A 13,444-nucleotide genomic window follows, 5' to 3' on the forward strand; every position below is an offset into this window, starting at 1 on the left:
GGCTATATAGGACTACATTTCCCGGCGTGCAAAGGGCGAGGGAGCCGTTCGGAAAAAGGAAACACCTGCCTCTAAGCTTGCATCCGATTGGCTGGTCTGGGCGCGTCACTGCCGGCCGAGAGCTGAGCGGAGGCCCGGGGCTCTTCTCTAAGATGGCGGCGTTGTCTGTGTCCGGCATAACCAGAAGAGGCTTCACGTGGATGGTTACAGGGGCACCACGCAGAGAATTTTGGTCTCGATTCAGGTAAAGCCTAAGGTTGGGCGGTGGGTCACGAAAAGTAAGGAGAGAAACTGAGGAGGATGAAGGGACGAGTTCAGAAGAGAGTGTCATGCTATTGAGACGGAACCCTGGTCCTGCGCCTGATAGGGGGTGTGAATGACAAAGTGCGTTGGTGTCCCGAGTTCAGAAGCTTCAGGCCTCTCTGCGCGATCGGTGGGGCCCAATCACTTCACTTTAGTTTTCTCATCTTACAGTGGAAATACCGCCCCCTTTCCCTTTCACTTCACTCCTTCATTTATTAAGTAAACTGTATTGACTGCGTATGCAAGGCATCGAGTGTGGTGTTGGCAAACGAATGACTGTTTGGAACGTTCTGCTTAGAACATGAACGCGAAAGTGCTCGGTAAACTCATTTTCAGGGTATGTTTCTTCACAGGCAAGATTCAGAAGTGAGTTGCAGCCTCCTCATTTTGGTCGTTTGTTCATTCATTGATTCACTCAACGAATAGTTTTAAACGCCTTCTCTGGGCCAGCATTTCTCAAAGCGTGTAGGAAACAGCTGCAGAAACAAAGTCCCTTCTCAATCATTAAATACTCTCATAAGAAAGTGAGGCCCACAGAAGGGAAGTATTTTTTCCAAAGTCACGAAGCAAGTTAATGGCAAAGCTGGATCTGGAACCCAGATCTCCAAACTCCCCACCGACTGCTTTTCCCACTGCACCTTGTGTAATCGTTTGAAGGTCAATCTGTTTGACCTAGATAGTGTTTAGGGCATCAAAACTTATGGTGGGAACCTCAGGAAACAATGTTATGCCCTCTTATATATCAGACAAAAATTCCTATATTACCATCCTCTCTTCTTTGTTTAATACTTGCTATTATCTCAGATCTCCTCCAAGTTTGTTTAATTCATTCACTCAGTTATTTTTTAGAGTGTCTGCTGTATGCCAGGTTATATTCTAGGTGTTAAGAACACAGTGGTTAATAAGACAAATCAAATCTTTGTCCTCATAGAGCATATGTTCTAGTGGAGAGAAAAATGAACAAATGTAGAGTGTAATTTTAGGAAATGGTAAATTATGAGGGAAACTCATAAGAGATTACTGAGAGGGAAGAAATGAATTACATTTCTTTTTCTTTTACTTATTTTTAAAAGTTGCATATAGTTAAGGTATAAAATGTGGTGTTTTGATATACGTGTACAAAGCTGATTTCTATAGTCAAGCTAATTAACATATCTCTTCACAGTTACCCTTTTTTGTGTGGCGAGAACACTTAAGATTTACTCTCAGCGGATTTCAAGTATACAATGCAGTATTATTAATGATAGTTACCACACTGTATATTAGATCTCTAGAACTTATTCATCCTACATAACTGAATTTAACTTTGACCAACATCTCCTGATTTCTTCCACCATTCCTGGTAGCCGCCATTTTACTTTCTGTTTCTATGAATTTGACTTTTTTTTGATTCCACATATAGGTCAGATCATGTGGTATTTTTCTGTGTCTGGCTTATTTCACTTAGCATAATGTCCTCCAGGTTCATTTATGTTATTGCAAATTTCCTTTTTTAAGGCTGAATAATATTCCACTGTAAAAATACACATAGATACACACATGTACATGTACATACATATATACAAGGGTTCTTCAAAAAGTTTATGGAAAAATGGATTTAAAAGATAATATGAATTTTTCTGTGAACTTTCTAAAGTACCCTTGTATGTATACATAAATATCTATACATGCACGTATATATACCCATATACCTACTACAATTTCTTTATGCATTAATCTTTCAGGTGACATAGGTCGTTTCTATATCTTGGCTTTGTGACTAATGCTGCAATGAACATGTGAGTGCAGATAACTCCTTGAGATACTGATTTCATTTCCTTTGGGTATACAAGGGAACTTCATAAAATTAGTGAACAAATAGAATTAAAAGATAATAGGAATCTTTCCATGAACTTTTTGAAGTACACTCCTACACACAAAAGAGGGATTGCTGGATCATATGATAGTTTTGTTTTTAATTTTTTGAGGAACCTCCATACTGTTTTCCATAATGGCTGTACCAATTTACCTTACCACCAACAGTGCATAAGGGTCCCCTTTTCTTTACATCCTAGGCAACTCTTGTCTTTTTGATAATGGCCATCTAATGGGTGTGAGGTGATATCTCATTTTGATTTATATTTCCCTGATGATAAGTGATGTTTGGCATCTTTTCCTTGTGGGCCACCTGTATGTCTTCTTTGGAAAAATGTCTATTCAAATCCTTTTGTCTATTTTTAATTGGATCGTATTTTTGCTATTGATTTGAGTTTCCTAAATATTTTGGATATTGTCAAATATCAGATCTGATCAGATACGTGGTTTGCAAATATTTCCTCCCAATGTAGGTTGCCTTTTCATTTTGTTGATTTTTTTCTTTAACTGTGCAGAAATGTTTTAGTTTGATGTAGTTCACTTGTTTATTTTTCCTTTTGCTTTTGGTGTCTGCGCTTTTGGTGTAATATCTAAAAAATTATTGCCAAGACTAATCTCAAGGGCTTTTTCCATATGTTTTCTTACAGGAGATTTTTTTTTTTTTTTTTTTTTTTTTGGTTTCAGGCTTCACATTTAGTTAAGTCTTTAGTTATTCTGAGTTGATTTTTGCATATGGTATGAGGGAAGGGCCCAATTTCATTCTTTTGCATGTAAATATTCAGTTTTCTCAACACCATTTATTGAAAACTTTTCTTACTGTGTATTCTTGGCACCTTTGTAATTTTTTGGTGCTATTATAAATTTTTTTTAAAAATTTTCTTTTCCAAAAAAAAAAAAAAATTCTTTTCCCATAGTTTGTTGTTGTTGTAAAGAAACTTTGCTGATTTTTGTATGTTGATATTGTATCCTGCAACTTTACTGTATTCGTTTCTTAGTTCTAACAGCTTTTTAGTGGAGTCTTTGGGGTTTTATACTTATAGGATCATGTTATCCCCTACCAGAGACAATTTTATTTCTTCTTTTCTGATTTAGATGTCTTTTTTTCCCCTTTTTCTTCCCTAATAGATCTGGCTAGGACTTCCTGTATTACGTTAAATAGAATTGGTGAGAGTGAGCATTCTTGCCTTGTACTGGACCTTAGAGGGAAAACTTTCAGTTTTTCCCCATTGTTCATGATGTTAGCTGTGGGCTTTTCCTAAATGATCTTTATTGTTTTGAGCTAAGTTCTTTCGCTTAGGCTTAGGCTCTCTGTTCTTTTTTTTTTTTTTTTTTTTTTTTTTGTAATCATATAAAGAGCTTTATTTTTAATGTAATACTTATAAAAGAATTTGTATAACATGTAGATCTAGATTAAAGAACAACAATAAAATGGATATCCATGTATACACTACCCAATTTAAGAAATACAACATTACCCATGTTTTAGCCCTGTGTAACAGTTTCCACAATGGCTCCCACTGTTTCTGCCTCAGAGTAACTGCCATCCTGAATTCTGTGTTAAATGGTTTTCTACTTTTTGTTATATATATTTTAGTTAACATTGTTTTATTATTATTTTGTTAAAATGTACAATAAATTATTATTATATTCACCATGTTGTGTAATATATTGCAAAGAAAAAACTTCATTCCTTCTAATTGAGACTTGTACCCTTTGACTATCATCTCCCCATATCAACCCCCCAACTCTACCCCCGGACCCCAGCCTCTGGTAACCATGTTCTACTCTCTGCCTCGTGTTTGATTGTGTGGTAATTGTCTTTCTGTGCCTGGCTTATTTCACTTAGCAAAGTGTTCTCCAGGTTTGTCCATGTTGGTGCTAATGACAGGATTTTATTCTTTTTTTACTGATGAGTAGTATTCCATTGTGTATATGTACCATATTTTCTTTATCCATTTATCTATTGATAGTTACTTAGGTTGATTCCATAACTTGGCTATTGTGAATAATGGTGCAATGAACACTGTTCATTCAAAGAGCGTGAGGACATCTCTTTGACATACTGATTCCAAATCCTGTGGGTAAATACTCAGAAGTGGGATTGCTGGATCATGTGGTAATTCTAGTTTTATGATGAACCTCCATACAGTTTTCCATAATGGCTGTATTAATTTTCATTCCCATCTATTTCTTCTTGATTTAGTCTTGGTAGATTGTATGTTCCTAGGAATTTATTCATTTGTTCTCATTTATCCAATTGGCATATGGTTGTTCATAATAGTTCCATATGATACTTTTTCTTTCTTAGGCATCCGTTGTAATGTCTCCTCTTTCGTTTCTGATTTTATTTGTCTTCTCTTTTTTTTCTTAATCTAGCTGAAAGTTTGTCTATTTTTGTTTTATCTTTTCAGAAAACAAATTTAGTTTTGTTGTTTCTTTAATACTGTTTTTCTAGTTGTTGGATTTATATTTGCTCTGATCTATATTGTTTCCTTCCTTCTGCTAACTTTGGCTTAGTTCTTTTTCTAGTTTCTTGAGGTTTAACATTAGGTTATTTGAAATCTTTCTTCTTTTATAATGTTGGTTTACATTGCTATAAATTTCCATCTTAATACTATTTTTCGGAATTCTATGAGTTTTGGTATGTTGCATTTCATTTTCATTTGTCTCAAGATATTTTTAAAATTTCTTTTTGATTTCTTCTTTGACCCAATGGTTATCCAAGAGTGTGTTGTTTAGTTTCCATGTATTTGTGAATTATTAAATTTTCTTGCTGCTACTGCTTTCTAGTTTCATTCATTATGGCCAGAAAAGATATTTGGTATAATTTTGATCTTAAGTTAGTCAAGACTTGTTCTGTGACCTAACGTGATCTATCCTAGAGAATGTTCTGCGTATGCTTGAAAATAATGTGCATTATGCTGTTGAAAGTTCTTAATATGTCTGCTAGGTTCATTTAGTCTATGGTGTTATTCAGGTCTACTATTTCTTTATTGACTTCCTATCTGGGTGTTGTATCTATTATTGAAAGTGGGGAATTGGATTTTCCCACTAGTATTGTACTGCTGTTAATTTCTCTTTTCAGATTTATCAGTATTTGCTTTATATATTTAAGTGCTCTGCCTAATATGTATTTATAATTGTTTTAGCTTCCTGTTGAATTGACCTTTTTGTCATTATATATTGACGTTTTTTGTATCTAGAGACAGTTTTTTACTTAAAGCTTATTTTGTCTGATATAAGTATAGCGACTCCTGCTTTTCTTCAATTACTCCTGCTTTTCTTCTTTTGCCATCCCTTTGCTTTCAGCTTGTGTGTGTCCTTGAATCGAAAATGAGTTTCTTGTAGACATATAGTTGGATCTTGATTTTTAATCCATTCAGCCACTGTATCTTTTGATTGGGGTGTTTAATTCATTTACATGAATTACATTTCATTCTGAGTATGATCAAATGTGACTGGAGTGATTTGAGGAGAATATGGAAGGTGAAGAAGTAGAGACTAAATATAGACAACTCTTTTAAAAAATTATTTTTATTTATATATATATTTATGGAGTACAGAGTTGACTATCAGTATCTGTGTACAGTTTGTGATGATCAAATCAATATTGTTAGCATGTTCATCATTACAAATTATAATTACTTTTTGTGTCCCTTACCCAATCACTCCCTATCCCACTTCCTCCTCCTTTCCCACCTCTAGTATCTATAGGTCTGTTCTCTCCTTCAGAAAGTTCAGCATTTTATTGTGGTCTTTCTTTAGCTCCCACTTTGTTTCTCAGCTCCCATTTACGAGTGAGGACATGTGGTTTTTCTCTTTCTGTGCCTGGCTTATTCGACTTAACATAATTTTCTCCAAGCTCATCCATGTTGCTGTGAATGGCAGAATTTCATTCTTTATTATGGCTGAGTAGTTTCCATTATGTATATTTACCACATTTTCCTTATCTTATTGTCCATTGATGGACATTTAGGTTGGTTCCATGTCTTGGCTATTGCAAATAGAGCTGAGATGAACATGAGAGTGCAGGTATCCCTTTGACGTCATGATTTCCATTCCTTTGAGTATGTACCCAGAAGTGGGATTGCTGGATAATATGGTGGTTCTATTTGTAGTTGTTTGAGAAACCACCATACTGTTTTCCATGGTGGTTGTACTAATTTACAATCCCACCAACAATGTAGAAGAGTTCCCTTTTCTCCACATCCTCACCAGCATTGGTTATTCTCAATCTTTTTGATAATAGTCAGTCTAGCTGGGGTGAAATGATATCTCAGTGTGGTTTTGATTTGCATTTGATGATTAGTGATGTTGAGGATTTTTTCATATACCCGTTGGCCATTTGTATGTCTTCCTTTGAAAAATGTCCATTCAGCTCCTTTGCCCATTTTTTAAGTGGATTATTTGTTTTTTTACTGTGAAGTTGTTTGAGTTCCATGTATATTCTGGATATCAATCCCTTGTCAGATGTATAGTTTTCATATATTTTCTCCATTCTGTAGGTTGTCTGTAGAGTGCTGTTGATTGTTTCCTTTGCTCTGAAGAAGTTTTTCAGATTGATATAATCCCACTTTTTTATTTTTTCTTTTGTTGCTTGTGCTTTTGGGGTCTTATTCATAAAGTCTTTGCAGAGTCCTACATCTAATATGTTTCCCCTGTGTTTTCTTTTAAAAGTTTTATAGTTTCAGGTCTTATACTTAAGTCTTTAATCCATTTTGAGTTGATTTTGGTATATGGTGAGAGGTACAGGTCTAGTTTCATTCTTCTGCACATGGACATCCAGTTTTTCCAGCACCATTTACTGAGAGGCTGTCCTTTCTCCAGTGTGTATTGTTGGTGCCTTTGTTGAAGATCAGTTGGCTGTAAGTATGTGAGTTGATTTCTGAGTTCTGTATTCTGTTCCATTTGTCTGTGTCTGTTTTATATGCCAGCACTATGCTGTTTGGTTATTATAGCTTTGTAGTATAATTTGAAGTTGGGAAGTGTAATGCCTATGGTTTTCTTTCTTTTTGCTCAGGATTGCTTTGGCTATTCGGGGTCTTTTGTTGTTCCATATGAGTTTTAGGATTGTTTTTTCTATTTCTGTGGAGAATGTCATTGGTATTTTGATGGGGATTGCATTGAATCTGTAGATCACTTTGGGTAGTGTAGACATTTTCACCACCTTAATTCTTCCAATCCATGAACAAGAAATGTCTTTCCATCTTTTGGTGTCCTCTTTAATTTCTTTCAGCAGAATTTTGTAGTTCTCTTTGTAGAGATCTTTAACCTCTTTGGTTAAATTTATTCCTAGGTATTTTATGCGTTTGGTAACTATCATAAATTGGCTTGCTTTCTTAATTTCTTTTTCTGCTTGTTCGTTTTTGGGGTATAAAAATGCTACTGATTTTTGTGTATTCATTTTGTGTCCTGTAACTTTACTGAATTCATTTATCAGCTCTAGAAGTTTTGGTAGAGGTTATGAGATTTTCTTTATATAGAATCATTTTACCTGCGAACAGTGAAAGTTTGACTTCATCTTTTCCAATTTGGATGCCCTGTATTTCTTTCTCTTGCCTCATTGCTCTGGCTAATACTTCCAAAACTATGTTGAATAGAATTGGTGGAAATGGGCATCCTTGTCTTGTTCCTGTTCTTAAAGGAAAAGCTTTTAGTTTTTCCCAATTTAGGATGATGTTGGTGGTGGGTTTGTCATATATGGCTTTTATCATGTTGAGATGTTTTCTGTCTATACCTAATTTGTTGAGAGTCTTTATCATGAAGGGATACTGAATTTTGTCAAATGCTTTTTCTACATCTATTGAGATAATCATATGGTTTTGTCCTTGCTTTCGTGTAGGTCATATATCACATTTATTGATTTACATATGTTGAACCATCCTTTCATCCCTGGTATGAATCCCACTTGATCATGGCATATAATTTTTTTGACGTGCTGTTGTATTGTGATTGCTAATATCTTCTTGAGGATTTTTGTGTCTATGTTCATCAAGAATATTGGCCTGTAGCTTTCTTTTTTTGTTTTATCTTTGTCGGTTTTGGTATCATGGTGATGCTGGCCTCATAGAATTTGGGCGAATGGTCTCTGTTTCAATTTTTTGGAATAGTTTGAGAAGAATTGGTGTTAATTCCTCTTTAAAGGGTTGGTAGAATTCAGTGGTGAAGCCATAAATATAGACAACTCTTGAGAAGTTTTATTGAAAAGGTGAGTTGTAGCTGGAGGGGAACATGAAGTCTAGGAGAAATTATTTTCTTTAAAGACAGGAGGTATTACAGCATATTATGTTCCCTGGGAATACTTTGGTAGAGAGTCAGAAGATGATAAAGAATTGATGCAGAAAGATGGATTAATTGCTGGAACTAAGTCGTAGAGTAAGCAAGGAGGAATAGCATTAAAAAGCATATTCTTGGCCAGACACCATTTCATTCCTGGAGCCTCCAGTTTCTTTGTGGATGACCAATCATAATCATATGCAATCTCTTTGAAAAATGGGATCCCTAGGTAGTTCATGAACAAATCATTGTCAAGCAGATTTCTTCACATTGGCCTATATACTTAATAATAGTTATAGAAGCAGTTATTAAATATGTTTTTAAAGAACTCTAAAATCAATGAAACAAGTGTTTGTATTCAGTTTATAATCTGGTACAGTGATTCTTAACCAGGGACAATTTTGCCCACTGAGGGCATATGGCAATGTCTTTTGGCTATCATGATAGGGAACAGGAGTGCTATTGGCATCTAGTAGGCAGAGGCCAGGGCTGCTGCTAAACATTCTACAGTGAACAGGACAGTCCTCTCTCTCTCACCACGGCAAAGAATTATCTGGTCCTAAATGTGAGTAGTGTTGAGGCTGAAAGACCTTGAAAGAGAAGTAAAATGTAAATAAAATTAAAACTCAGGTAGAATGTGATATGCTCTATGAACAATATAAAGTACCAAGGAGATCAGAAGAACTTACAGTTTTATTTGGTTGGGGAAATCAGGTACAGCTTCTTGGAGAACGGTTTTATCCTAGGACTTCACAGGATAGGTAAGATTTCTATAGGTGAAGATGAAAGACAGGCATTTTAGAAAGGATATAATGTGAGCTAACACATGTGTCAGGAAAGTGAGAGTGTGTTTGGGAAACAAAATATGGTTTGAGTCAGGCCTGGAGTATTTATAGGAGATTAGTGGCAGGTAAGATTAGAGGGATGGGTTAAGGTTAGATCTTGGAGGACTGAGAATCCCAAACAATCATTTACCTTACTTCTTCACCCATTCATACGAATTCTTACAGTTTGTAAAATAGTTACTTAGTCTTTGTTTTCTGTTTGTGCCAACTCATTTCGACTATAAGCTTTCCAAGGGTAGGGACTTGTCTTCTTCTTTTCTGCTCTCCACAGTACCCAGAGAGTAGTAAGTGTAGAAATTATTTGTTGATTTTGATTGGTGGGTAAGATTCGGTCCTGTTTTGTTAATTCCATTAATGCAGTGAACCAAGGTTTTACCTATTTATTTTTGATCATTCTAGAAAAAAGGAAGAGCCAGTGGTGGCTGAGACAGTAGAAGAGGTGAGGAATGAATCTGTCCTGGTGTGTCCACCCTTACGAAGCCAAAAATACATGCCACCTGAAGATCTCCAGAGTCGTTTGGAATCTCGTGTTAAAGAAGTTTTTGGTTCATCTCTTCCTAGTAATTGGCAGGACATCTCTTTGGAGGATGGTCATCTGAAGTTCAGTCTCTTGGCATGTTTAGCTGATGACTTGGGCCATGCAGTGCCTAACTCTAGGCTTCACCAGATGTACAGGGTCAGAGACGTTCTTGATTTTTATAATGTCCCTGTTCAAGATAGATCTAAATTTGATGAATTTGCTGCCAGTAATCTGCCTCCCAATTTGAAAATCACTTGGAGTTACTGAGCAATTCAGAAGAGGAATCATTATTTCCCCTGAGCATGGGGACTGCTTATTAGACCTTTTGATACTTTACCATGTGAAATGCTATCAGAACTATTCTCTAAAGCTACTTTTTCTGTAGAAGAATGCATCATCTTTTTTTTTCTCTTGTGTCTTGAATTGAGGATTCATTTTCACATTTGCTGAAACCACTTTTTTAAAAGTGGAATTAGGTCATTAATAATTTATAATTTTTTTTTCCTACAGAGGACACTGTAATTAATTTGTGTTTAAGACAGGAAGCCATTACTAGTTCAAATGTGGTCCTTTACCCTTCATAGGAATAAAGTAATAGTAGTTGCTAGAATATGTTTTAATCCTGTTAGGACTCAAATCTAAGAATATATAGCACATATAAAAATAAGGGAACTTGTACAAGATTAGATATTTATAAAAGAAACATAAAACTGTGTGTTATGTATTATAGAAAGTTGTTTCTTTCACTGTAGAAATAGAAATGAGATTGCATTCTGGATCAATTTCTTCAGGAATTAAAGCAGATTTCTCAAAGTGTGTGTGTTTAATTTTTTTTAGAACTGAAATTTGCTTTCTCTGCTTTGCTGTTTTCTTAAAATAAATATAACTGGAAAAAGTAGATTATACGCCAACTTTTAAGTGCTGTGAGTTTTTTTAAAAAAATAATATGCCAGATTCTACATCTAATTGCATATTAATCTTCAGAGGAGATGATACTTATTTCAAACCTTTTATCTTTTATGTAGCTTTTAAAAAGTAGCCTTGATTACTGTATTGGTCTCTTTCTGTTGCTTATAACAGAATATCTGAAATTGGGTAATTTATAAAGAAATAGAATTTATTCTTATAGTTCAGAGGCTGGGAAGTTCACAGTCCAGGGAGCACATCTGGTGAAGTCCTTCTGGTAGTGACTCTCCACAGCAGTACAGGGTATCACATGGCAAAGGGGCTGAGGAAGAGAGAAAGCTAACCTCTTTACTTGATCTACTTTTAAAGCCATTGAAACCGTTCCTGTTACTATCCATTAAACCATCAACTTATTACTCCATAAATGGATCAATTCATTCCTATGGTACCATCTTCACAGTCTAATCACCTCTTTAAAACCACTTTTCAGTTACCTTTGTAGGATTTCACACCTCAACACTGTTACAGTGGCGATTAAGTTCTCATACATGAACCTTTGGGGGACACATTCAACTCATAGCAATTACCTATTAGTAGTATCCAGTAGGTGGGAAATCTTTGTACTTAGATGTACTTCATTTGTGGAATTTACTCATATAGGTTACCAGATGGTTCTACATGACAAAATTAGTGATGATATTACTATTAGGAGCAAAAATTAGTAATTATTTTTGTTCAGACTTTAGATATGACTTGAGAGTAATGAAGAAGAGAGGAAAAAGAAATTCCTTGTATTATTTTGTCTTGTCTGCTGAGAATTCCTTAAAAGTGATAGGTTTTAAACTAAAGAAATTGCATTTATTCTCTTTCCCAGGGTGACTTCTTTGAGTCACAACTAGAAAAGTGACTGTAAAAACCAGGCTTCATGTGATTATTAAGACAATTAACAAGCCTTTACTCTCTTGTAACCAGAGCAGTGTTTCTCAAAATTTAATGTGCATGTGAATCATTTGGGGATCTTTTAAAAATGCAGATTCTGAATCAGTACAGATGGAATGGGTCCTCAGATTCTGCATGCCTAAAAAGCTCCAAGGTAATGCTAATTATGTGTTGAAAACATGGCCCTATGCTAGTATTGAGGTAAGAGACAAATACCATTCTCTGAAACAGCGGTCCTAGTAAATGTAGCCAGCAGGAAACATAAACTACATCCACTGGTAACTCTAGAGGGCATCACTGGTTTACAGTTCAATACGGTGAATGACCTTTAGGTTTTCTCAAAACAATAGGTTTGCTAACTTGTTTACTGAGGTGATGAAATGAAATTTTAAAAGTTTACATTTTCTTAAACTTTTAAAAACTTAAATGATTGCTATATAAAAATAATTTTACTTAGTCAGATAAAACCTGCTGATAAAATCATTAGAATTTGGTGCTGATAACAACAAGATCCAGGGTTTGATCCCTGTACCCGCCAGCTGCCAAAACAAAAGAAAAAATTGTTAGAGATTCAAGGTCAATAGAAATGGTCTTACATAAACAATGTATGTTTCAAGCAGAATTAAACAGGCTTCTCCCTCTCTTCTGCTCTTTTTTACTTTAACATGTCATTATTTTTCTTATTATAAAAGTAGCACATTCTTTTTAGAAAATTAAGGAAGACAGAAAAGCAAAATCAAGAACAAAAAAAAATCATCTCTATTTCACCATTCAGAAAATCACCTAACATTCTGGTATACTTCCAAATGAAAGAATTTTTTTTTCCTATATTTTACAATTGCTTTGGTTTGTGTCCCCCATTCCTTCACATGATCATTTCCCCTTATCTTTAGTCTTCAGCATAACAAATTTGATTAATAGCATATTACTGTTATACTTCTCACTGTGTAATGGAGATGCAAAAAAGGATTACTTAAAGCAACATGAATGCAATGAGAAGCCCAAAGGGACTGCACCTCAGCAACTCTGTTAGAAGGAGAAAACTGGGTACAGCCCCGATTCAAAGTTAGCTTTTGTTTGTATTGTACAGACAAGGAATTTTCACAAGAAAAATCAGTTGATTCAGTCATTTCAGAAGGACACAAAGACACGGGCAATGTAACAAAAGTTATCTATGGCTAAGTGTACCTTGAACAACGGAAAATAGTACCATCATTTAAATTAACAATGTGACATTCCAAAGTACAATTTGTGAAAAGTAAGTTGATCAAACTGATCATTAGCTAATCTAAAATATAATCTCTCCTTAAATGATTTAAGCAAAAGTTACATTCTTATGATTAAAGTTTCCAACAACAAACAGCTTGCCCTTAGCAAACATTTTTTACATTTTTCCCTACAGTAATTCTTTCAACATCTTTTAACAACAATCAGCATGTTAAATAATCAAAGTACATAATCCCATCCCTAAACAGTGATTAGAATTGATTGGACAGGCCATTGCCCTCTGGCTGTGGACTTTTGTCCCTTAACCAAGGACTTTTGTCTCATACGTGCATTAACTAAAATCCTGTTCTAGAAATCGAACAAGAATCAAGATTTCTAACCCTCTACGTATTACATAATTGAATGTTATGCAACTATTTAACCAGTATTTTGTTATTGGATACTTAAATTTTTCCTAAATTTTTGCTTTTATATTTTTTAATCTGTTTTTTCTAATTCTTTAAGTATTGGTCTGCCATAAAACTCCTGCCTGCACAGAAGTGGAAGTTATTCCGCTGTAAATTCCTTGATCCTA

The 13,444-nt window shown here is 34.9% G+C and overlaps 2 protein-coding genes across 2 annotated transcripts in view; both read left to right on the forward strand.

Annotated features, from left to right (window-relative positions):
* The first annotated feature begins 118 nt into the window (after window positions 1-118).
* Window positions 119-10,612, forward strand: MRPL50 (mitochondrial ribosomal protein L50). The gene is made up of 2 exons (XM_063082098.1): window positions 119-244; window positions 9,678-10,612. Exons 1-2 carry the CDS (start codon window positions 153-155, stop codon window positions 10,063-10,065), a joined length of 480 nt encoding a protein of 159 aa, XP_062938168.1. The 5' UTR covers window positions 119-152; the 3' UTR covers window positions 10,066-10,612.
* BAAT (bile acid-CoA:amino acid N-acyltransferase) overlaps window positions 155-13,444 on the forward strand; it is a 40,395-nt gene continuing 27,105 nt past the window's right edge. The window contains exon 1 of the mRNA XM_063082097.1: window positions 155-244. The gene's annotated coding sequence lies outside the window, so the exon portion shown is untranslated. The remainder of the gene's footprint in view (window positions 245-13,444) is intronic.

Source organism: Cynocephalus volans, chromosome 17, assembly GCF_027409185.1.
Source record: "Cynocephalus volans isolate mCynVol1 chromosome 17, mCynVol1.pri, whole genome shotgun sequence".
Lineage (NCBI taxonomy): Eukaryota > Metazoa > Chordata > Mammalia > Dermoptera > Cynocephalidae > Cynocephalus > Cynocephalus volans.

Bases quoted from the DNA above. Each gene is read 5' to 3' on its own strand.
- MRPL50 (XM_063082098.1), top strand. From the start codon at position 153: ATGGCGGCGTTGTCTGTGTCCGGCATAACCAGAAGAGGCTTCACGTGG. The intron at 245-9,677 runs GTAAAGCCTAAG...TGATCATTCTAG, and splicing joins GAATTTTGGTCTCGATTCAG to AAAAAAGGAAGAGCCAGTGG.